Source organism: Ornithodoros turicata, chromosome 1 (assembly GCF_037126465.1).
Source record: "Ornithodoros turicata isolate Travis chromosome 1, ASM3712646v1, whole genome shotgun sequence".
In the NCBI taxonomy this organism is placed as follows: Eukaryota; Metazoa; Arthropoda; class Arachnida; order Ixodida; family Argasidae; genus Ornithodoros; species Ornithodoros turicata.
The window spans coordinates 167,664,130-167,690,772 of record NC_088201.1 but is presented as its reverse complement, the minus strand read 5'-3'; the positions used below and the strand labels follow the sequence as shown (position 1 = coordinate 167,690,772).

Below are 26,643 nucleotides of genomic sequence, written 5' to 3'. Positions count from 1 at the left end.
TGCACCTTGGCCTATTTAGCCATATCCCAATCCGATGGGAACTGAAATTGGCGCGCTTCAACACGCTCCCCCGATTTGTTTGTCCATGCACGAAGCGTCTGTGCGTGGATTGTCTGAGAGGTTTGTATTTGAATGTATGCATGTCCAGTTGAACTCCATGAGAGCTAAAACCGGCAACGAATCAGCAGACTGAGATTCTTCTACCAATCAAGGCATGATGCATGTCATATCTCAGGTTCCGACTAACTTTTTCAGCTGACCCACCACCATTAAAGGAAGGGACACGAGAAGTCATTGAGGACACGCATTTACCCTCAACAGATTCACTCTTCGATTGTTGCTAGTGAGACAGATATCCTCCGCCACGATTGTGCTCTTGTGAGAGAGTGGCATCACTGTAAAGCTGGATTCACACATGCGTTTTTGGAACGCGTTTCGCGTTCGCGGCGCCGCGAAACGCTACCCGCGGAGCGTTTCCAGCCTCTTTTCGAGAACCGTTCCGGGCTGCAGCTTCGGAGGGCAGAAACGCGAACGCTTTTCATATAGCCAATCGGAGCGCTCGGAGGGGTAGGGATGGCTTCCTTTTGGCGCCGGCGGGGAACGGCGGGCCTCCCGATACCGCGCTCGGATCGTTTGTCCTTTGTGCGTTTGTGTGTGTTTGGTGCTACCGCATCGTAAACTCCTTGTCACCAATAGTTGTTTGGTGTCTGACCTGTCAACGATAAGCTGGGAATTTGCGCAAACCACGGAATCGACGAAAATAAATACGACTTGTGTGTAACCGTGTGTTGGCCGTCGGTAAACATGTGTCTCTCTTCTTCTGTCGTTCCTTCTCTGCTATTGCGTCGCGTCTGCCGTTCCAATGACAGCATCTCTGACTAGCAACCAGAGGGCGTGGGTTCAAATCCCACTGCTGATACCTTTCCATCAGTTGCCACCATTCGTCCGTATGTAGTATGCTACTCTCTGATGTTACGTTCTGTGTGGAGGTATGGCGTTGTACATGATGATCTGCCGAGATATGATAACTTGCCTTGTCCTGCACCTCTTCACGCTGTCTCTTTAGGTCATTCAGACGAGCCTGGTCTTCATCATTCGTTCTCTACAGAGTAAAATATTACAAAAGACATTCAGAAAACAAATCCAATGATAAAATTTTGCCATTTCGCAGACCTGTATCTCCAACATAGAGCGTACGAGTCTTCCAAAGTTGGCTTCGATCTCCTGGAAGGATGAACAGAAGTTGTAACCTTCGGTCCCTGCTAGCGAGTAGCGTCAGACGAAGAACTGGCCCTCTAGCGCGTCGCCTTGACAGCCAATAAATTTGGCTTCATTGTCAGTTGGCCCCTTCATTCCTCGTCATCAAACTCATCATTCATTCACTTCACAATGAAGGACATAACAGCGACTCAATCGAAAACAATCCATTCTTGCCGAGCGAATCAGCTCATCACGAAATGCTTGGAGCCAAAGAACCCGCCAGGTGACTGAAGTCACAGAGAAGTCACAGAGGGAAACCACTATCGGCCACGGCTTTAACAGAAACTTTTTTTAATTCCATGTTAGCACCGCGAAGCAACGGTCGCTATGAGCAGCGTACAGACGTGGGCATCTGAGAGAGGACAGCAGGAAGGAGTGGGGGTTAGTCTGCGTCTTGGGCCGACTTTACAGAAACTATGTCATGCTCCACGACCTGCGCTCAAGATAGCAGTGCCATTGGCTACGATGGCGTTAGATACGTAACACCATCTTATTCTCACCTGCAGCGCCATTGTTGTTCTCATTGGGGTAGATTATCGCCCCTAGCGATGAAACGCCCCATCCATCATCTTTAAAAACGTTGTTCTTTGATTGTCCTTATCATCGCCGCACTAGCAGTTTCGGTTGCGTCCGGAAACACAAACCCGAACACCTTTACTATACCCGGTATCAGCCGACAATCTACTCGGAAGTTTTCCCTACAACAGCAATGTTTAAAATCTGATTGCTGAAAAAAATGTTCAATGTACTTAAGAGCTATTACGCAGCTGAAGTATTCAAGTTATATGCTTTGAGCAAGGTACACGTTCTCTGAGCGGTTGGCCATTCACTTTAGAATCCCTTTATCAAGGATCCAAACACAGAGGGCGACGTGGAGGGCACGCTTTCAAATTCAGAAATTCCTTTACCGTCCTCATTGGGGTTGTCGATCGGGCTATCCCGAAACCCCGGGATCCCGGCTAATTTTTGACGTCCCGAAGCCCCGGGATTTCGTGAGAACAAATATGACGGGAAAATCGAACACCCGTAGGCCATCAGGCAGAAACTCACTCCTTCACATTCAGATTCAAGAATTTCTTATTTAGCATCATGTACACAAATTAGATGTGGGACTGCGAGGCCAAGCCTGTCATGCAGTCTCAGATTTACACATTATTAATGCGAAACAAGACGTACAATGCATCTTGGGGTTCCCACGAGAACAAAATAAATGGAAAGAGAAACACACAGTGAAAGATTGTACACATAAAATAAGTTGGGCAAATTTTTTTTTTTTCCTTTTTCAACAACAGATCACGGGAATGAATACATTTGTTCATAAATCTAAGCAGAGAAAAGCTCGTAGTCGCCGTTTGAATGAAAACAAACTGCTTGTATGTCTGAGTCCTACGGGAAGTGTGCTCCAGATGCGTGGGCCCACGAAGTTCAGTTTGTGTGTGCCAAAATCTGTTCGTGGCTGAATTCGCGCTGCTCCTTCGTAAGAAAATGACACTTTTTATGACTGGCAGTGGCACGGGACCGCTGCCTACACGTGCGTACAGATATCTGCGGACTGTCGTTTCTTCCAGCGCCGAAGGTGAACGGATCTTCAGTTTGGCAGCCAGTATTTTCACAAATGTTCGGGGAAAACAAAACTGGAGGACGCCACCCTCGACGCGCTGTGCTGCACGCAGCAGGGGTGTTATAGACGGTTTAGTGTTTCGTCTCTCTCACTACACTCACATTGTTTTTCTCTTTATTTTATTTATTTATTTATTACAGTTTTTTTTGTCTGTTCCTCATTCAAGTGGAGTGACTTCAAGTGGAGAGTGAGTCTCGTTCTGGTGTATAGAAATGGAGAAGGAGTGGCATTGTCATAGCAGGAAAAAAGAAAGAAGAAGTAAGATTTTCACCGTCATCTATTTTACCAACGTGGTCACACTGCGAAGTTTCGAGTGTTTTCCTTCAGGGAAATGTTGAAGTGTTGAAGTGTATTCCTTCTATGAAGTGTTTTCATTCAGTGGAATTGACAAAGCACACATGAACTGTGCAGGACCCGCCGATATAGTCACCTGAGGTACATGGACTTGGTTAGATAAAGCGGGTTAGGTAATTCTGAGCCGCACAGGACTATATTTGGAAGCAGTCTCTGAACTCGTCACAATCCCGAAATTCTGTACCGGAATTGTTAACGTGACTATTAAAATGCGCTAATCGAAGCGGTTCGTTCGACAGACGCATAAATCGCGGACTTCCGCTATAATATTCGCAACCGTGCACAGCGGTGGCGATGCACGGAACGAACCAGACGAGTCGCTTTGACGTCATTACGGTACAGCCACCTGATTCAATTAGAGGAACGCCGTCTGCTACAAGGGAAAACTACCTGAAAAACGAAAAAAATAAAAAAAGAATACGGAAAGCGCCGGCCCCGACTGTGGGTGTGGTAGGGTGATGTAGGGGGAACGAAGATTTGCGCACTGTGGGTGTCGTAGCATGCGAAGGCCATGACTGGGACGTGATCGCTGATGTTACCGTAATTAGCTCAGCTGCGAGTTTTTTTTTTTCCCCTCTTCCTTCTCCTCGTTTTACCTTGCTGAGCGGGAGCGGGAGCGCGCGCGTCGATGTTCAGGTACGTCTTTTTCTTACAAAGGTAATAGCGTCGGGAGAATTCGTGTGTATGTCACTTGCCAAGTCACATCTTTTCATATTGCGTCAGAAATTAATAGAACTACATTTGAAATGTCTTTATGGGCGCCCTGACCCACACAGGTCACGATCCTCGGCGCCTGATCAGACGTGCTTTGATCAAGAAGCAAGGGCGGAGCTGTGCGACTCAGTCCTCGATCAGTTTGACCACACAGAATATAGCGCTCTTCTTACGCCAGTGTTGACCTACACCCCTGAGCATTTTAAAACTTTTTGAGTAATTTTGAGTAGAGAGTATTAGTGTATTTGTTTTATCTTCGTTTCTAGCCCCGAAGTTCATCTTGGCAAACCCTGTACTTTATTGTCAGCATTGTAAATCGATCTAATCCTCCACGATTTGAAATTTCTGCACAGAGCGACACCCCATCGGCGCGACGGCATTGCCACAACATCAGAAGGTTTCCGTGATGACAAGCCCTTCCGCTCACTTTTGGCGCAATTTTAACGCGACCGCAAATGGGAAGAGTTTTCCAGGGCAACGTCGCCACAGCGGCGAAGAGGAACCGCGCGTTTTAGGAACTCGCGTTCGATGTTTCTCGCATTCTTTTTCTCGCTGTCAAGACGGCATACTGGTAGCCAAGGAATGTGTAGCAAAAAATCCACATGTACGTACACGCGCTGGACAATGCACCTGGCTGTACTTTACAATCGTTCCGAATTTCTTTAAAGTAGCCTCAACTGTAGTTCTATGAAGGCGACATGGAAAGGCGTAATCTGTAAAAATATACCAATCCGGCCTATACTTCTGTGCAGGCAGCATATCAACGCAAATGCAGGTACGGATATTCGTGGCACATGTGTCACGAACATGTGTCACGAACATGTGCTGGAAACAAAAGCCTTTCAACCAGTCTGGGGTAAGTTACTGCTAAAAAGTAACTGAGTTACAGATATGGTTACTTTCTTGGTTAAGTAACTAAGTTACAGTTATGGTTACTTTCTTGGTTAAGTAACTAAGTTACAGTTATAGTTACTTTCGTGGTCAAGTAAGTAGTTACAGTTACTGTCACCGAGAGAAAGTAACTTAGTTACATTACAGTTATTTTTTTATAAATACCACAATGACACCATGAGAGGGTGATACAATCGTTAAAAACATACATTTATTTACATTTACTTCAGTGAGAAAAATGTATTATTGCACTTAGCCAGAAGTTGTACAAGTAAATGTGTGGCTCTCCCACAGGGAAAAATACGACATGTGTACGTACGTAAACAATGATCGAGATTCGACATTCGAGTGACTAGTTACATTTTGCAGTTACATTCACAGAAATAGTAACTAGTTACGTTAAAAGTTACTTTTCTGGAAATGTAGCTAGTTACTGTAACTAGTTAACCCCAAAAGTAACTAGTTACAGTTACAAGTTAGAAGTAACTTAGTTACTACCCAAGACTGCTTTCAACAGAGCTTCTAAATCAACATAGATATCTACCCGGTTAGTTTTTTTGTTTGTTTGCTGCTGTTGTCTTCCCGTTTCTGTTGGAAATCTCGTCTGTTGGAAGGAACCGTCAGCTCAAGTCCTGATGAAATGTGGATTCACCATATCGTTTAGTGCTACCCTTTTGGATACGTACCCGGAGGTTGTTTCACTAGTGATGCCTGGTGGAAACGACGGTATATTTTTCTTAATAAATACTACACCACTGAAGACTGCATGTGGGATCGACGCGAGTACATGCATACAGAACACGAGGGTGCGAAGAAGCGACGTCGGTGACGTCACACAGGAGCAGCGAGGGAAGACGCGCGTGGGAGAGAGGGGTCCGTGTGGTCACACCGTGGGTCGTCGTTTTGTGGCCGCGCCTATTTTCCGGGCCAATCTAGCCAGAGGAAACATTCTTTTTTCCACGGTGTTCTCATAATGAGTACGCAGAGTATATATTATGCTTCAACACATCAGAGAAAGTGTCGCAACACCCTTAATGAGAGCAAACGGAGACTACATAGGGGTAACAAAGTTTTCTCACCTCTTCGATGCCCGAAGTGTAAGTGCGGAGGATTTCTTGCATCTTAATTTCGTTGATCGCGTTGGAGGTTGCCTGTTTCAGAAACAGAACGTACACAAATGTTATTCGCTTTCTTATTGGTGTTGCCTTTTGAACGCATTACTTTAACACAAACACAAACTGAAGAAGCTAGAGGAGAACAGCTTACATATACAATAACAATCGACACAATAACTCACTCCCCCCCCCCCCCCCCGCTGATCCTGGGTATGCGCACGTACTCATCTTTGTGCCTGCAGGAAGATGAAAATAAATAATATTCGAACGTTTAATAATGCGTTTACATGTAGCGTATGACGAGCTGTGAGACCGCCTCACAAGATTTGAAGTAGCCCGAAAAGCTCATAGTTTCAAAAGCATACAGGAACGCTGCATAGATAGGCGCCGGTAACTGCAATAACTTTTGCGATCGTCACGCTGAACCCCTGCCCCCCTCCACACCACCACCGGCATATATAATATTATTTCTTCCCGCATTTGCACGATTTCCGTGGGCCGGCATGTGGCATGTAGGGGTGGGGTCACGCCACCCCTATCCCCCCTAGCTCCTAGCACGGGTTATAATCAGTGGCGTTGCCACTGATTGCGATGTGTGCTGTGTGTGGCGTGCGTGATGTGTGTAGCTTAGAGGCTAGAATGCACTCCGCAGTGTACACTGGAGGCGACTGTATACGGAAGGTGAATGGTGCGCACAAGTCAGAAGAAAGATAATTCCTGCAGAAAAATGGCTGGGTGTCCCATGTAATTTCCCGGGTATGTATCGTAGTTCTTGACTCCTTGGTTACCATTTAGAGGTTAATGTGCCACAGGAAGGCGCCGAAGCGTAACCACGTAGAAGAGCCGGGTATAGTGACTTGGAATTTTCGAAACCACCTCACCTAAATCACCTTGTGTGGAAATATTGCACTCTTAGCATAACATTTGTAACTAAACATGGAAAGTCGAGAATAATAGAACCTTTGACAACGTTGTGACGGGGTCATTTGATTATTTGATTGACCTGTAAAGGCATGGCGGTGAGAAGACACATAGAGTAAGCGCCAGGGTTATTGCATAAGTGTGTAGCGGTAGCCGCAGTGAAGACGACGACACCTGGTTCTAGGTGCCCCCTCTGAATAAATCGTGCAGTAGTTCAGTTGTCCATCGACTGCAATCAGAACGGACACCACCCTCTCTGTCTCTCCAAAGTGGTGACTCGGACGTCTCAAGAATAACGAAATGGATGGGACGGCCATCACCGCACCAGTACGTGGGCCACTTCGTTCTGCCGCCTTCATTCGTTCACGGCCAGATATATGGTTCCGGCAGGCGGAATCGCAATTCCCTCTGGGCAACATCAGTTCCCAGTCCTCGAAATATCACCACGTTTTTCCGTCCTTCCCGAGAACAGTCTTCTAGAGCAGTGTTTCCCAAAGTGTGGTCCGCGGACCCCTGGGGGTCCGCGAGAGTGTCTGTGGGGGTCCGCGACCGTCTCTCACATTTCAGTGAGGATTTTCGTGCCCACAAATACGCGCTCGTACATGCTGCCCGATTTCCAAACACCCAGAACTTCCAAAATTGCTACAAGCATGCTTCAACGGCTGGCTTCTAATTTCTGATAGAAAAGTCCTGCAATGCACGTTTGTCCGCGTCATACACATACAAACAAGAAGAAGAAACCAGTCCGGAATCGTTTCTGAAGCTGTATCGAAAGCACGCAAGAGCTGACGAGGTTGCTGGTTATGCACTGGCTGTGACGGTGTGTGTGTGGGGGGGGGGGGGGGGTCCGCGTGAATTGGTTCTCATCCCTTCCGGGGGTCCGCTACCGCCAAAAGTTTGGGAAACACTGTTCTAGAGGTCACGGCCCTCAAGTACGGCGTTAGACTCGGAGGAGTTCTCCCGTCCGACTGCCGACGCTTGCAGGAGCTCATCACCAAAGAGCCGTTGGGCGAACGCAAGCCATCCCAACTATTGCACCATATGCAGCATGTCCTTGGGACTGCTTCGTTCGACGGCAAGTTGCTTCCCGAGCTGTTCTTCTTCAGGCAGCCCCCGACACTCCCCGAGGGAGGTCCGGCACCTCGCGTATTTGGTGGAGTTCTAACGCCGAGCTCGATCATATCAAATGTGCCGACAACGAGGCTGCCGACGTCCTCAGCCGAGATTCCACTTTGGACCACGTCCCAATTAACCACGCAGACATTGCCCGCCACCAGGAATCCGATCCCGAGCTGCAGCACCTCCTGTCCAGACGCTCTTCTCTAATACTGCACCAAATCAGGTTCGCCGGAGTACAGGACCCCGTCTATTGCGACATCATCCACAGGCTCGGAGCGGCTTTTTGTTGCCAGCGGATTCCGCGGATCAATCTTTTTGGCACTCCATGATCTCGCCCAGCCCGGAATGAAGGCCACGCAGCGCCTCATTGCAGCGCGTTATGTTTGGCCGCCCATGAATACCGATATTCGCAAATGGACAAAATCTTGCCTCCCCTGTCAGCGAGCCAAAGCACACAGAAATACTATCTCCACGCTGTCAACGTTCCCCCTACCAAGCTCACGCTTCAGTCAAGTTCACATCGACATAGTCGGTTCCTTGCCTCCTTCAAGCAACCACCGGTTCATACTAACCTGCATTTATAGATAAGTACACCAGATGGCCCGAATGCCCGATTCTACGGCAGAAACTGTCGCGCGCGCATTCGTCTTTACATGGTCCGCCCGTTTAGGTGTCTCAGCTCATTACAGACCGCGGCAGACAATTCCAATCCCGGCTCTTCAATGTGCTCACGCAGCTGCTAGAAGGGGGATTGGTCCCCCTTTGCTGGTCACTAAGGTAAATATGTAAGACAAACAAAGCAAAACGATTATGTTAGAATGATGAATCCCCAAACACTGTGCTAAGGAGCCACTCGAGTACCTACATAGCTGCAGGCAACGACTTTAGCCCATACACTGCCACTCTGTCCGCTCCGATGTGTCGGAAAAGAATGCCGTGTTCACGCTAAAGCCTTGTTTAGCGAAACCTCCGTTGCACGTCAATGCATGATCAGTGAAGTGGCCGGCGAGGAGAGAGTTATTGGGGGTTTCAAGGGATCCTAAGTCATACCTTTGGCAGAGGGTTTTAGGATAAGAAGAAAACGAAGGTTAAATTCTCATCCCCCTTGTAAGAGTAGAATACCTCCCGAAATACTTTTTGAGAGAGAAATGAGAAATGAGAAACGCCTACATAATCTACCAAAGTGGAAGAATTGTTCCCAAGCGAGCCCGGACGTGTCGTACTGCACGTTTCCGACTGACACGCGACAAATGCCTTCGAGAAATAAACTTATTACTTTCAGTAGCTCTAATATCTATAATATCTTGAATATTTAGAATATCTTGAACTTCAATAGCTTTCAGCTCATAGGTCGGCGAATTCCCGTTACATCACGTTGACCGTTACATCACGGAAAATGGAGTGACGTCGAGTGACGACCTATGATGTGATGTGATGCCGAATTTTAAGTTATGAGCCACGAAAGCGAAACTCTGCTTTGATGTATCTCATTTGACACCAACTGTTTGCCTGAGATAACTATTTTCGGGAATAATCAGCAGAAAAAGGCAAGCCACCTACGGCGAACGCATCCGCGGCATAAGACGTTTCATGACCGATGGTTTCCCAGTCAACCGACCTAAAGCACAAATAGCGTCACTGCTTTGAATCGAATGCTGCTAATAACCCGAAGCGAACGGGAACGGATTGCCCAACCACAACCAACAAATTATTGGGAGCGCTCTGTGGTGCGCGCGGCTTGTGAAACCAATTTTTAAACCTGGGAAAAAACGAAACCACAATCCATAACAACCTCTAACCACTTCAGTTGCGTCTTTCTCGACCTGTGCCACAGCTTCCTCGTTGACATCTGGGAGCTAAAACCGCTAATTAGAGAGTTAGAAAATTGATAACCGCTAATTGACAAGGGGCGATATAAAATATATTTTTGGATAGACCACACAACTGCCAAGCACGTACACTCGGTTCCATTTGTGTAAAGCACACCGTTTTTTCTTTAGCCCCTCGCTCTTTTTTCGGTGGGACACTCCGTATGGTCAGGGCGCACACTGAGTGCCCCCCCCCCCCCCCATACGGAAGTGCTAAATCTGCCCCTACCCTCATTGGCCCGCACGTCAAAGTTCACATAGGGTACCAGACGACGGACCCGAAGATCGCGATCGCGATGCTCCAAGCGTGACCCCAGCGACTAAAATCGCTAGATTCGTGGCACTCATGTTCGGGTGGCAACGACCCCATGATCCAGAGCGGGCGCCGACTTATGAGTTTCCGAGCGCATGGTCGTGTTGCCGCGATATGACCACCCGAATTCGCCATAAGTGTCAAATGGCTCAAGATGCTTCATGGGTCCCTGCTATCTTGTTTTGGGTTCCCACGAAGCGCATGTAGGGAAATATCACAATCAAAGTAGCGTCTTAGGTAGTAGCCGTCCAGTACTGCCAAAATAATGAGACGGTATGGACGAGAGTCTTACCTCAAAATGCGTGCGTGGTCCATCCAAATGTCCCCCTTTACAGGTTTCGAAATACTCCTAGAAAACAGGGTAACCGATGTCACGTTGCATGTACCTGGACCACGTCATTCGTAAACACCAAAAAAGAAGAACTACTCCCTAGATGAAGGCATTCTGTTGTCTAGAGTAAGAGATCTTGAATCCAAGTTGGTCCGTTTCAATCAAAAGCAGGCATTGCTGTGTCAGATTTCATACGTGTTTTAGAACTTTATCTTAGATCGACTGCTGTGCGCATTGATAAGGGTCTGTTGATTCAAAAAACGGGGGTTTGCATTGGTTCGGCCATCGCACCTGTGTTATCAGAGATTTACTTGTCTACTGTTGATAATGCTGTTACATCATATCTGGCGACAGTTCCCCGTGCTCAACTGCTTGTTAGGCGCTTTGTAGACGATTTGCTGCTGCTTTCTACTTTTGAAGATGATATTTTCGCCTGTGAGCGCTTGATAAGAGCAACATCCCCTGAGTTGTCCTTCACTGTTGAACACCCGACCAATGATGTGCTACAGTTCCTTGATGTGAGGCTCTTCCTAACACATTCTTTGTGTTGGTCGTATGGGAAATTGGCTCCTGAGCCACTTTTACCCGCTAGCAGTTGTCATTCAAAGAATGTAAAACGTGGTGTTGTCGCGGGCCTCCTGTCTAGCACCTTGAGGATGTCTTGTGTACATCAGTTGTGTATTTCTTTAAACTTTCAGTGTGATTGTCTGCGGCTCGCAGGCTATTCTAATGCAATGCTTTTTCGCGCTCTTGAGTCTGTTTTTAGTAGATTAATTTCCCCTTGTGTCCCACTTGTCACTGATAATGAGATTCGTGTTGCGATCCCATATTTTCACAATGTCTCACATAACATCCTTGCTGTAGCAAAAAAGTTTGGTGTCCGGGTTTTGTTTAAAAACTGCTTTAGACTTGATGCTCTCTGTCCTTTCCAGAAGCGTGACAAAGTTTGTAAATCGCATAAAAATAGCTATGTACAATGCCACTCAAATGTGGTGTATCAGATACCTCTTGCTAGCGGTTTTTGCTATATCGGCCAAACGAAACGTTGCTTGAATGACAGGCTCCGGGAGCACGCTTCGAAGGTAAAAAATGAGGACCACTCGTCGGAATTGGCAAAGCATCTCAACGTTTGCTTAAATTGTTCTCCCATATGGGATGAAACCTTTGTCAAGGCCAGGGAAGCCGACCTCAGCCGGAGGCTTTTGAGAGAAACGTTGTCAATTTTGGGGGCTGGGAATTGTGTCAGCAAAGCGTCTGTGACCTTCTGCCCTGCTTTGGCGAGCCTTTTGCACTGTCCCTCCTCCCCCACTTGATGTGTTAAAAGTGTGCGGTTGTCGATTAAAACTTTAGCTGTGTCTGAGACTTGTGTTGTGTCGTCTGTTTTCGTCTTTTTCCCAGTCTCGGGTTTTCGTCATGGATCTTAGCCACCAGCACGCTTGCTTTTTAACCATTTTATCTGTGATTTTCAGTAGCAGATTCTCTCTTCACTTTACATAGATCAGGTCAGGTCATAGGTCATGATTTTCACAACAGGATTCAGGAAGCAGGGAGGTGCAGGTTTATTGAAAAAGAAGAAAAACAGAAAAGAGTCTGCGGGATTGCCAGCACTTGGCAGGTTCGCAGGATTACTGATATATACGGGGTGTTTCACTTAAGAGTGACCCAAATTTTTTCTTTCAATTTTTTTGCCAATTCAATTGAGATAATTAGGCCAATTAAGGATGTACAGTGATAAACAGCAGCTGGTGCTGAACATCAGCATTTCCCATTAATTAGCCCGACTATCCTAATTCAGCTTCAAAAAAATTTAAAGAAAAAATTGGGGTCACTCTTAAGTGAAACACCCTGTATGTTTTTGTTCTGAATACACAGCATCAGGTATCTTGGGGTTGGTGACGCTCACCCAAGGAGGAGAATTCCATCATGTAGCTGCACTTACATTGCATGAAATATTAACATTGCCTCAATTAGGTGTTAATAGTTAACAAAACAGTTCATAGCTCATTACTGCACGTGATTGACTAAGTGTCATATTTAAATATCCTTAGCTCATAGTGGACCAGCTAGAAGTCACACACTTGGCACAATATCAGCCTGCCAAATGTACATCAAGCTTTTATGCCCCGTTTTAGTTGAGCACATAGTGCTGTACTTCTGTGTGAAGAGTACTGCCGATTCACACACGAGTATAAACTCCGTTACTATTACTTACTGCCAATTGCAGTGATACAGCGCACCGTGGGGCGGATTTAAGGGGTGGGGGTGGGGCGGCCCAAGTGGCTGCGTTCGTTACGTAAAAACCCAATCTCCTGGATGATACTGTGCCGCGAAGCACGAAGTTTCCTTATGACGCCCTCCCCCACACGCGCACACACCATACCAGAGCCTTAAATCCGCCCTCGCCCTATGCTCATTCCTTTAAGCCCAAAAAGCGAATCTCTAGCACTGCACTGCCATGTGTTAGCGATGGACACTTCCGCAACAACCACATGCATTCTGTGTGCAATTCACTCACCACACACACACAGAATCATACACAGAATACGTCCAGTAATCCTCACGTAGGTAAGAGTGCTTCACACTAGACTCTACTTCACACACTTGCGCACAGATATTCCCTGGCTGCTCGAGCAATACCGTCCAAACATGTATTACGGCGATCCAGTTAGCCAACTAGCAAGCTTGTGCTAATCTGTGCTCGAGACACTCAGCGCTTGGAGATAGACATATTACACTGCAATTCAGATGCCACAGCTTCCTTGCAACAAAAAAGTGGTCATAGGAGTAGATATGCGGTTTTTCATCACGATCATTTGTTCTATTCTATTCTCGCAGTATTCTAGTGATGCCTTCATGGTGTCACACACACACACAATCTTTCCTGCAGTGCTTAGATCAGAATGGGCCTTTTGCTAGTGCAGTGTTGAGACCCCGAATTATAACTTTTTAATTTAGGGGGGTAGACGTCGGGCCAATTACCTTATCGGAAATGCATGCAGATTCATGTGGAAAAATTAACATATTGCGTAAATAACGACAAAAGAAAAGGGGGCCGTCAGCTGGCGTACGCCAACTTCAGTATCAGGACGGGCTGTGTACAGATTAACGGTCACGTGTAATACAAATTGTGATTTTCCAACAGAACGGTAATCATCTGTTGAGGTGCACGTACCTCGTGCACGTGATCTAATGTTCAAGACTGTTGCCTTCCGTGACCCGCGTCTGCATTTCTCTGGCTAAGGAGCAGATCCGATTAACTTCATGTCATCCATCAGCCGGTAAAAAGTATACCTCAGATGCACACATTTATGGCCAGGCTCACAACAGAAAACTGACGTTGTTCACATCAAACGCTCAGCATCGGCACTGAATGAAACCACCAAAGTGGCCTCTTCGGCTGTCTGTTCAACTAGTTCAACCACAACGGCGAGTGCAACCCATCGGACTGTTATTCTTAGCGTACTTGACGCGTTTCTCCTCGACATTCCATAGGGCACCAACAATGTCAGCATTATGCGCCTCAACGTGCGAAAACGCTCCACACAGCAGCACAAAATCATCTCTCCCGCGATCACGTCAGTGCGCTTGGTTAGCGAGCCGCCATCATGCCTCCGTATTTCCAAGGCGGGCGGAGGCGCCCATCTCGGGTTTTGGGGGCTCCGAGCTGCTGCCGCCGCCGAGGTCGCTTATCGGTCAGGTTTTGTAAATACGCGACCTGCGGGTTCCAGGGGCGGTGTGAGGGCAGGTAGGCCGAAGTAATTCAGAGAGGGGCGACAGAACGGCGACCGGTTCGTGAGCGCTGGGCTCGTAGTGTTGCCGCCAAGGGGATTGCGGGGAGGACCATCGTGAAGCACGGGGAGACCGGGAGTAAAACTCCGTGGCCTCCGTGCGTGTCACCGGTGGAACGTTGGTCTCGGGGCCTCTTGACCGCATCTGAACGAGCTGCAAGTGTCTTGTATGGAAGCCTGGTGGGAAGGCGAGGCGGCAGGGTTCTTGGACCGCTAGCGTAGCTGATGCGGGTCGTGCGGTCGACAGTGGCGTACCGCGACCGGTGCAGGAGCGTGTGGCTCGGGAACGTGCCTCTGGTGAATGCCCGAGGAGGACCGTCGTGAAGCGTGGGGCGGCGTGACGCAGTGAGAGTGACCATGGTGTGTCGAGAGTGGTACGGTGCTGGAGCGGCGTCGTGATATGCCAGGTAGTTGGATGCTGAGCGAAGAGCGTCACCGCCTAGCGAGTCCTTGGAGGAACTAGGCACCGTGGCTCCAGTGATGGCTTCTGGAGTCATTCGCTGGCTGTTGGAAAATTTGGGATGGGGAAGGGCCGAATTAAGCGGAACGATGTGTTCTGTGCTCGGCTCACCAAATGTAGATGACGATGGTCTTCCTCTACACGAGTCCTGACCGGCGACGATGGAATGTCCCAGCGGGCAGACGTGCGTGGCCTCACGCCAGGACGGTGCCGGTAGAACTGGCTGGCAAGCGCAGTGGCGCGCGCCAGCAGAGGCAGGTCTTCATCGCCGCCACACAGGCTTGCATTTCCACGTTCCTCACTTTCGACTTAATTGGGTCTCTTTGCTGCTAAGCAGCCAGGTAGCTCTCATTCAGATGTCTACCAGAAGTGCGTCAAAGAAAACCCATAACTGATGTTCCATCGTCAAAAACACTAGGCTCATTTGTACCGCATATGCGGAGCTTTTTCAATGTGATCATTAAAGAGTTATATGAATAAAACATTTTGGCCCACCACACGGGTACGGCTGCGACGACACGTTGCTCACTTCCACACTGACGGCAATAAAACAGACCTGTATAGGAGAATGAGCGTATGTGTGACACGCGGATCAAGGCATAGCATTAAGAGTCTTGTACCTCTCTGAATGAACACTTTTATCACAACGTTGAATGTCATGCAGCACACAGGCTTGCATTTCCACGTTCCTCACTTTCGACTTAATTGGGTCTCTTTGCTGCTAAGCAGCCAGGTAGTTCTGATTCAGATGTATACCAGAAGTGCGTTAAAGAAAACCCATAACTGATGTTCCATCGTCAAAAACACTAGGCTCATTTGTACTGCATATGCGGAGCTTTTTCAATGTTATCATTAAAGAGTTATATGAATAAAACATTTTAGCCCACCACACGAGTACGGCTGCGACGACACGTTGCTCACTTCCACACTGACGGCAATAAAACAGGCCTTTCTCAATGACATCCTAAAACAGCCAAAGGAATGGAACATCTCTCTGTTGTTTCCCACGACATACTTTGAATTATTGGGAGGAACTGCTCGAGAAAGCTTAGAAGACTTTGTTAGAGGAAGTTTTATGAGAACCCCTAAGATGAATCGTATCAGAAATCCTGTAAGAATTTTTTTGATAAATTCTTCCATAATCCCACAAAATTTTCTTTAGACTCCCTCTGAGATAGATATGTGAGATTCTGTTAGATATTTCAGCAGGGTGGATGCTGCATCATACGATGTGGTACGTATAAGAAATCCACGGATCGTGATTGTGGCATTCGCTGCGCCTAAGGTGCCTCAACACTTGCTCCCTCTGCATAGGGTGAAGACAACCGCATCGTCTGCTACGAATTTCGCCATCTTGACTCTCATGCACAGATCGCGATGCCCTCACAAAAGTGTTGCTATACGCTTAGCTACACACTACATTTTAAAGTTGAGTAAATACGTAGCAAATGAGGTTTGAAAAAGTTGGTGAAATCGGTACACAACATTCATGCATGGTAAGCGGGTGCGTCAGCATTGCAGCTTTGCGACATTCGCTTCTACAAAGGGTGACTCTACGCTACACAGAGGGAGCTAGTATTCAGGCGCCTGCCTGTCCTCTTCTTCTGCGTTTCCGCCGAGACACCTTCTGCATCTCCGTCGCTCGGAACTGACATCGTTACAACTCATGCATCTCTGTGATGGTCTCCAATAGGGAAGCGCGTTTCTTTCGCAAAAAGCAGTAGAATTCCATCCAGTTGAGGGCAAAAAATTACGATAGTACTGCCGAAGAGAAGTATGTAAAGCGAGCACAAGGATGCAAATAGCTTTTATTCCATAGAGGCATTGACAACCGAAGCTACCTCTCGATATCTTCAGCTATAGTGAACCTTCGTGCAAAAGCCTCCTTTACAATGGCCAGAAGATGCATTCCGTGGGTCCTGAAATAGCAAAATATATCCATACATTATAGCATATGTGTAAAAAAATGCGCATGTTCTTCAGGGAAACCGAAGTGCCACGATAAAGACCGATAAGCGTTTATTTTCCTTTGGAGACGTCACCTTCACATTACACTGGTATAATACCCTGAATTGTAGTTTTGATTACGAGGAACCGGTCCGTTCAGTCAGTATTCTTCATATTGTTCCTCAACAGCACCGGATGCACAGGGGAAACGCAAACACGCCATCGCTTTGTAATTCCCCCCAAGCGGGTGCTTTTGGCAAAAACTGCCATCTTGTCCTGGTCGCACGTCATAGAAAACGTCATTTTGAGGTCATGTCACTTTGTTTACATGTCGTTTCGTCGCTTACCGACATATTTCCGTCGCAATAAAGCCAAGAGATGGACGTATTTTGCCAGCGCAAACTATGCGGCGCTTCTTCCGCAACATGGTAGCCCATTTTTCCATAGTTTACGTACATCGTATCGGCTCAGTGGGTCTTAACGCGCGGTCGTCATCACATCTTTGGAAGTCGTCAACAGTACGGTGCGTTATGTGCAAAAGTGCGCGTTTTACTGCGAGGTTATCTGTAAAAAAATTAATAATTGTGATCGAAAGAGATCCAAAACGTCGCGCATAAACAACAGCCGCATTGTTTACAAACGGTTTGACCGCCGATCACGGATGCCGCTATCTTTAAGGCCAGGTCTGCCTTGACGATTGCTGTGACGTGCGACAAGGACCTGCCCAGGATGCAATGCCTTCGCCCAGCCGCTTTCGTCTATGGAGCAATACATTGGATGCCACCCCTATGACCGGATGAGATGTAACAGCACGGACAAGACATTCAACGGAAAGGTTAAATTTAGGTCGAAATTCCTGTCCTTCCACACACTGATTTTCTCCAGTTGCACTTCTTGTGGGGGAACTGTGTCTTATCCCTAATTGGAGTTCTCACCTATTTCTCTCTCGTTACAAACATCCTGCAATCGCTTTCTCCCCCTCAAACTAGTGTAAGAACAACTTTATTCCGAGATGATGACTGGTGAGTTTCATCGCCAGGGGTGATGCTCTACCCCATTGCTGGTGGCGATGTGGGGAATGAATAATGAATGAAATGGCCTTTTCACAATAAGGATCAAAGTACTGACGCGAGTAGAGACACGATTGCGCTAGAGACTGTTTTAATGCTCAGAGCAGCCAGAGAGATCGAGCCGAATCACCGCTGCGCGCGCTGAACCACTCGTCGTCATGTAACAATATTCCCCTCACGGAAATCATCCTGATCAACTGCCGGCGAATGGAAGGGTTTTAGGCGTGAAACATGTACGACGTCTTCTTTTGACGTTCTCCGGGATGGTCGATGTGTACTGTCAGTAGCGTGGACGACGTAATTCACCGGCGATGTTTGACGAAGAATTTCATACGGGCCGAAATAACGCCGCATGAGCTTCTCAGAGAGGTCAACTTTGCGCTCGGGTTTCCACACCCACACGAGGGCTCCTGGGTGGTGCTGGGCATCGGAGTGCGCGTCGTCGTAACGGGCCTTTTGGTCGGCTTGGGAGAGCATCGTATGCGTGCGAGCGAGCTGGCGGCTTTCTTCGGCGCAACTCATGCCGAGGGTGTCCTTCACTAAGCGCTGTCGTCGCGGGCGTCGTTGGGCGTCTTCGGGGCTGGGGGCATCTTCGGGGCTTAGTCATTGTCGTCTCCGGTCGTCGTCGTCTCGTGTGGTCCTGGGGTCAGGGGGCTGGGGCGTTGATGGCCAGAACAACAGCGCTTTCGGAGAAGGATAGCCCGCACCTGCACCAAGTGATACGGGCAGCACAGCGTGGCGATGGCAATGATTTTATGGACAGAATGAGAATGCGCGTGACATGCACCCGTCCCTGCTGACACCGTCGTCGTCGTGGTAATAGCACTATGGTATCAAAGGTGAAAAGAGCTTTGAGGACAGAGCGTTGGTGGGCTGGATATGGCCAAGGACCAAGCAATTTGGTGAGGGAAAGAGGGCAAGTGTCCAGCTCTTTAAGGGACCCGTAGAGTCCGGTTCGGGAAGATTGGTAGTGTGGGCAATGGAGACGAATGTGCTCTAGATCTTCAACAGCAGAGAACAGGGCGCGTCCGGCGATGTGACGTCTTTAGCTATGAAGCCAGTGAGATCCTAGCGTGTCCTTCGTGCTACATGGTGGAAATCACTTTCAGGACGGAATCAAATTTTCCTGGGGAGTGGGTGACGGGGAATGTGCACACGCAAACGTAGGAAGTGCTGAGCCATTTCACGCTCACGGCTGCTACCTGCTACCCACATCACTGCTACCTATTGCATCAATGTTCGCTTTCGATTTTGCCGTTTTACAGCAGGTAGAATAGAACATACCAGCTCCATACATACCAGGAAGGAGCCATACGGAGCCAGTACGGAGACGTTCAAGCGCAGGTATAGCTTGAACTGCAGGTAAGTCTGCTGTCGTTCGAAGCTGCTGGACAATGGCACGTAAGGCGGCGACGAGCATTGCGACTACAGTGCCAGGTGTAGTGTTTTGTCCCTCCAACAGACGGGACTTCTGGATTTCAGGGTCAGGTGTCCGCCGACCACTGGCCTGGGCCGTGAGGCGCGCGACATGTGGCACTTGCTTGACGGCAGAGATAAAAGACTTGGCAGGGCCGTGATCAGCGCGTGCGGGTGCAACGGAAGAGCCAGATAGTCGCGGGAAGTGGGCAGTGTGAAGGTCATGGCAACGATTGGGAGAGGCATACGATTATCCACTGAGTATGCGCCGTCGGTGTGCGGCTGTTGCTGCCCTTGCAACCGTACATGGTGAGTTGCGGTGTGGTGAGCGCCACAGTTTGCGCATATGGGCTCACATCGTGAGGTACATTGCTTATCATGTGGGCCAGAACATACTTTGCATCTTTCGAGTCGCGACAGTGACGAGCCTAGTGGTCAAACTTCTGGCAGTTGTAACATTGCGTATCGGGTCTACGTATTCCGACACGGGGAAGTACTTGAAACCGATAGGAATCTCCGCTGGTAGCGCCTGGTCAGGTTTAAAATTAAGGACCATAGTCTTAACGATGGTCTGTGCAGACCCGTCACTCTCCCGAGAGTAGGCATGTTCCCGTTTTACCTTACTGACACCGCTGGAACAGAAGTATTCGAACAGCTGGTCCTCGTTGTAACGTCGAGGGACGCCAACTGGCTTTCGAGAAAGTTATACTGAGTCTCCTCCCATCAGCCAACCATGATCAGTAAACATCAAGCGTTTGCATTCATCCCTCTGCTCCTTATCGTCTCATTGCCAAGTTTTAATTCTTCTCAACCTATAATGAGCGGTACGGCTTACTCACCTCTTCTCCTTCAATGGAATGCCCGAAGCCTGGCCAACAAGCTCCATGATATTCGTGCTGAAGTTTCGAAACACAACTTTGGTGCCTTACGTATCTCTGAAAGTCTCGTGGATGCAAAGTTCCGTCTTTCCCCCTACGTTGCCTATCATTCCACCACTCATCAGTCCGACGGGCGTCCACGCGCCTCAATCTTCGTGCACCGTAATATCACTCATTCACATATCGACCTCTCCCACCTTTGCTCCTCTGCTGCCGAATTTGTTGCCTGCAAGCTACAAGTCTCTCGCAAACAAGTCACTCTCATTTCTTTCTACCGCTACGGAAACCGCTGCTTTTCAGCCAGCACATTCTCAAATCTTCTTCAGGCCTGCCCTGGCCCCATCATCATAGGCGGAGATCTTAACGCTAAACACAGCCTCTGGGGCAATGACAACGATTGTCACAATGGCAACAGCTGTGTTCACTGGCTAAACTCCACCAATTTGGTACTCCTTAATGACGGCAGCCCCACTTTCTTCCGAGCTCCCAGTTACAGAAGCGCCATCGACGTAACAATCGTGTCCCCTGACATTTCTGTCCTATGGAAGACTATTCTGGACCCCTGGTCCTCTGATCACTTTCCCTTCTTCATCTCGCCTACTTCATCAGCCACAACAACCGGACGTACATACTCCATCACTAACTTGGATGCGTTCCGAAAAGCCACTAACTCTGCCTGCAACTCTCTCAACATCATTGAAGCAATCCTTCAGGGTGCTGCACGTTCAACCAAAACTGTCACAATCTCTTCCACCCAACCACGTCCGGACCTCACGTTCCTCTCCCTACGTGCTTCCCGCAGAAGAGCTCTGAGATGAGCGCAACGGACAGGCTCCTCCGATGACTGGATCTTCTATAAAAAAGTTTCTGCTGCCTTCCGATGACATGCCCACCGTCTCCGACGCACTCAATCGCATAATTTCACTGCTTCCCTTACTGCTCATTCACCCTCCTCTGCTATCTGGAACATCATCAGATCACTTGAGGGTTCTCCAGCGCCCAAGCGACCACTGGCCGCCCTAGCTCTCGCTTCTAACTGTACTTTATCCGGCCTTGCTGACACTTTCGCCGACTATATTTCTACGACCTCTGTGCCAGTTTCATTCTCTCCTTCAAGTAAGACCGCTACACCTGCCCACAGTGGGCCAGAAGATGACCTTTTCAGCTTAGCTGAACTCGGAGACACACTCAAGCGCTGCAAGCGAGGGCGCTCCTGCGGAAACGACCACATTACATACCAAATGCTGAAGAATCTTGACTAACCTGCTCGTCTCCAGCTACTGGATTTCTACAATTCGATCTGGATTTCCGGTGACCTACCTGACTCATGGAAACATGGCACTGTCATTCCCATCCCCAAACGTGGTAAACCAACCTCAAAATTAGAGAACTTCCGCCCCATTACACTCACTTCCTGCGTATGTAAAGTGATGGAGCGTATGGTAAAACGACGGCTCATATGGGCTCTTGAACAACGCCACATGATTGCTGACCACATGTGCGCCTACCGCCGACATCGGGGAGCGACTGATGCTCTCATCCAACTCACCGCAGCAATACAGCAGGCACTTTCTAAGGACCGTATCTCTCTTGTCTCGTTCCTCGACGTCAAACAAGCGTTTGATACCGTTAAACATGAAGCCATCACTACCCCTCTACAACAATATGGCATCACAGGCAGGATGGGTGCCTTCATACAAGGATATCTCGAAAGCCGTACAATAGCTGTTGCAATCGAAGGGCAAGTAAGTTCATCACGTGTTCTCACCCGAGGAGTTCCACAAGGCGGAGTTCTCTCCCCCATCCTTTTCAATATTGCACTCTCCGACCTTCATCTCAACGCTCCCGACACTCTTTACACCGCAAAATATCTAATATATGCAGACGACATCTGCCTCCTCTTTCATGGCAAGCTCAAGCCCTCCCTTCAAGCTTCTGCTCAAGCTACACTAAATCACATTTCAAGCTCCCTCGCCACTAAAGGCCTCAGTCTCTCACCGGAAAAATCAGTAGCCCTCGTCTGCGCCCCCTAGGGAAAACATATCCCAAATAGCTTTCCTGCACTCTCCCTCCAAGGAATCTCCATTCCACGTGTGAACAAGACACGCTACCTCGGCATCATCTTTCATTCCCACCTGTCATGGACCCACCAAGTAGACCACATGGTACGCAGCTGTCAGCCGCTCCTTAATGTTCTGAAACTTCTCTGTGGCAAGTCTTGGGGCAATCATCCTCGGTCTATGCTTTCACTATACAAAGCGCTCATACTAAGCCGCATGAACTACAGTCTTTCCTTCATTGATCCCTCTCCCACCAACTGGCAGCGCCTAGAACGACTACATCGAACTGGTCTACGCATCGCTCTGGGTCTTCCGCGGGCGTCTGACATCGAGGAAACCTTACTAGAAGCAGAAGAATGGCCAGTATGCATTCACGCCGAGAGATGCCTCTATGAAGTTCTCGACAGGCTTTGGCTCACCCAGTCAGTCACTTCTGTCATAAATCACATCAAAAGCTGCTTCAACACGAACATCGGAAAACTGTGCAAGTTCTACCTCAGAAAAAATTTCAAAGTGCAACCTCCCCAAGACTCTGAAAATTCGCCTTCACCGCCCTGGAGAGATTTCTTCCCTAACACAGTTACCACCATACGGGGCATTCAAGGAAAAAAGCGTGCGCCAGCAGTCGTCTCACGTCACAAGGCCCTTGACCACATTTCTAATCACTACAGCTGTCACAGTCTCATCTATACCGACGGTTCGGTATCTCAAGACTGTACCTCTAGCGCCTACTTTGTTCCTTCTAACAACCTGCAGTGGTCTTCAAGACTTGACTCCCACACTATCTCATCTACTTCTGCTGAACTATGTGCCATCCTTCACGCCTCCATCGCTTCGTCTCTTCATAAGCTTAATCAAGCGGTCATACTCACAGATTCCTCAGCTGCACTTCATAAGTTATCGGATGTTGACAATCAATCAGTACTGGTGAAGAGCACCCGACGTGCGTTAGAGCTTGCCCAGAAGCAAGGAATAAACATTACCCTACAATGGATTCCTGCACACGTTGGCCTCCCAGGCAATGAACACGCTGATAAACTTGCTAGGGCAGCTCACTCTCTACCCTCAAAGCCCTTTCCTATCCCGCAAGAATGCCGCCGGAAAACCGCCAGATCCCTTATACAGACATCCAGTTCAGCCACCAGACGTGCAATATCCCACGCCCGCCCCCCTCTGTTGCCATGCATCTGCAGCAGAGCCACTGCCACTGTCCTTCACCGAATCCGCACAGGATCCGCCTTCACGCACAGCTGGCTTCATCGGTTCGGACTTACACCGACTCCACTATGTCGACAGTGCTCTTCAAATTCGGAAACCATAAGTCACATCCTGCTCGAATGTCCCACCTACAACGAAGCACGAAGACGGCCGATCAACACTGACCCCAGCATGTCTACATGTGACATCATCTTTGGTGGCAACTCGCCCGGCGAGCGACGACGCCGGACTGCTGCTCTTGTCGCCTTCCTAAAGGAAACGCGGCTTATATCGCGCTTATAGTGTAGTGTGGGTTTCTTTTTTCTTTTTTTCTGCGTTTTAGTCGTGACGCTGCCCGCTTCCAGCGTGGCCAACCACGGCGAGCAGTTTTCATCTTCACCACCACTCTTACAATTGGTCAGGTGGTACCACATACTGTGCTATCGGGCCCGAGTAAACGTAATATAATTTGTAAGGTCTATATAATCCCTAAATCATTTGAGAAATTATATGCTGCTTCTTTTGAGGGTAAGGTAATCTGTACTACGAAGCCAACGTAATATATGTGTGAATATACGTCACGTCCGAGTATTTCAGACCCGTGCGATGAATGCTGTCGAACGAAAAACATCGATGCCAATCTTATCCGCGCCTTTTTCTCCTTTCTTTGCTTCTTCTGTCGTCCGTTAATCTAAGCGCGTTGAATGACTGCGTCCGCTGAGACAACGACCAGCCTCGGTGGCTCAGTCGGTAGCGTGTTCGCCTTCTGATCGCGGGTTCGAACCCGGCCGAGGACGCCAGCAACTTGGTGGCAGGGTAAAAGTTGCTTAGACACACCGTCTTCCGCGAGGGACGTTAAATACGGGAAGCCGTGTGATGAGCTTTCATCGCACGTTAAAGAACCCTCAGGTGGGCAAAAGCAATCCACAGACCGGCCGCTGTGGCGTCGCTCATGATCTCAGTTGTCTCGCGACGTAAACACCCAATTATTATTATTATGCTGAGACAACGGTCCCTTCTGGAGATTTTCATACGCGAATCCCTCCTGTCATCATGAACCCTTGTACCGACTTGAAGGCGAATTAGCTACATACTACACTGTTATTCATCCCAAACTTTATACACGTCTGGGCAAGGAATCACGATAGTTCATCAAAAATATAAAGAGCGAGAACTAACGCACTATGAGGTTGTCAGTTCCTAACTCTGTAGTGCTCTAAAATTACCCTGAAAGATTCATTCTGCCTTACCCAACAGTAAGTCCCATCAGGCTGATTGACAAGGCCGTGAGGCTTGGTCTTGCAAGTATATTTGCAGCCGAAACTCTGTGTTTAGGTCCGCATGCAAGAGAATGAGAGCATGTTATGCTAGAAGAGACACCTGTGCATGTACTATAAACCCTATCTGCGCCCGAGCTGATGATGAGCCAGCATGATATTCTTTCTGTAGCTGCACCCGACAGACTTGAAATACTTCTAGTGTGTTCCAAGCCAAAGTAAACGTGCTTAATGAAAAAGAAGTGACCGAATAAATTGATCCACAGTACGATAAAAGTGTGTTCCTACGACATTGAGAGGCGGCAAATGTGGACACTGCGAGGAGGTTCAACAGTGTCACAATAAATGTGGCGCAAAAGAAGGTGTAACCTATCTCATACTTTTCTCTAGTAAACAATATGGAGACTTACTTGCAAAGCGCCCCTACTTTAAAAAAATTGTCATGTCAAACAATAAAAATATCGAGGATTATCAAATATCGAGCTTCGATAGGTTACCCTGCAGAGACAGCGATACACACGTTGACAGATAAGATAAAACTTGCCATACGCTATAGCAAAATTACTTCCGCTGTGCTCATCGACTTATGCAAGGCATTTGAATCTATTGATCATTACATCTTAATACCTAAATTAGATCTCCGGGAAGCACCTTTCAGTAAACCCATCCTGAAAGAAATAATGTTCTGAGGCTGGAACAACATAGTGTCACAAAGCTCATGCGTTCTTCACAGTAAAAAGAGGGATCCACGGATACGTAGAGTTCAAGCATTTGAATTTTTTTTGTTAACAGTGCCCGTTTATGGGTCTGGCCTCTGCCTAGAGTCGGACAGAGAGCAAACGGGAACACAGCTGTAACCGCAGAGTGTCGTTTATGGCGCTCACGTTAATTGGTTTTTGGGGATCCTCCCTTTCTTAGCGAGCGGCCCGTATATGTATATTTTTTTTTTATGGCAATGCTTCTCTGAGTGCAAAAACGCGGGAAAAGGAAAAGTATGGGAAGACTTCAGAGACAACGGGGGAGTTGAAAAGCAGCAGTGCAAGCGAACGGTTGTGTGTCGAGACCGGGTCGACGAAGTGTCGGACTTGGGGACAGTCACCAAGGATCGAGTGTGCCAAGTGTTGTGTGTGTGGTCAACGCTGATCCCCGACACCGAGCACCACCTCATCAGCTGGCTCCGCCCGAGACGCCTTACTTCGGACTCTGGACTCCACCGCCGACACAGCTAAGCTATTTCAATCCTGTTCGGACAGATCTATAATGTATACCCTCAACCCATAACTCCATATGTTTAAAACTTCAGTGACCATTGTCTAACTGCCCTTCTACCTATTGTTCCGATTTCACTCCTACTCCAAATAGTGTTATATGGAGATCTCCAAATAGTGTTGTTTAATAGAATACCTCTATAGTATCCGACGATTGTTTTGATTAAGTAAATTGTTGTGTTATGAAGGTTACACCTGTGTTTGGCCTCCGGTTCATTCCGCTCCCGCTTCTCCAGAAGTGCACACTGCACCAGTCGACCGTCCAAAATCTCAATATTTCTTTTGCACACACAGTTGGGACTCAGTGAGAGTAGGGTACGACCCTCGAGGAATTAAGAACTTTTTTCTCGGGTAGCCCGAAGGTCCGGAGTTCCCCCGCTGTGTGTGACACATAGAAAGGACAATTACATACAAAGCCTCAATTTTGCTAAGAAATTAACGATGAAAGATGAAAGTCACTGAAAAGGTTAGCCAGCTGTAGGACTCGAACCCACATCTTCTGGATTACCGGTCCAGTGCTCTAGCAATTGAGCTAAGCTAACACGCCTTCTCAGCGACTTCCAGGGTGCGTCATCTGAAGGGACAAACCAACCACTCTCTCTCACTCAACCTCCTTTCACTCTTACATTTTTGCTCACTCTCATCTTTCAACCCATCCTGTTTATCTGCATGACTCGCCTGTATCACGAACAAACAAGGTAACTGTTGTGTCCTTCAGATGGCTTAAGTGATACGTCGTTTTCAGGTGACATGATGTGTTCCACGCCGCTTGGCG

General features: G+C 48.1%; 1 protein-coding gene across 1 annotated transcript in view; it reads right to left on the bottom strand.

Moving 5' to 3' along the window:
• Window positions 1-16,543: 16,543 nt before the first annotated feature.
• The window catches only part of LOC135372722 (uncharacterized), a 92,950-nt gene continuing 82,850 nt past the window's right edge, over window positions 16,544-26,643 (bottom strand). The window contains exons 6-7 of the mRNA XM_064606216.1: window positions 24,574-24,648; window positions 16,544-16,674 (exon numbers count right to left, since the gene is read on the bottom strand). Coding sequence (XP_064462286.1) covers window positions 16,609-16,674; window positions 24,574-24,648 — 141 coding nt within the window. The 3' untranslated portion in view covers window positions 16,544-16,608. The remainder of the gene's footprint in view (window positions 16,675-24,573; window positions 24,649-26,643) is intronic.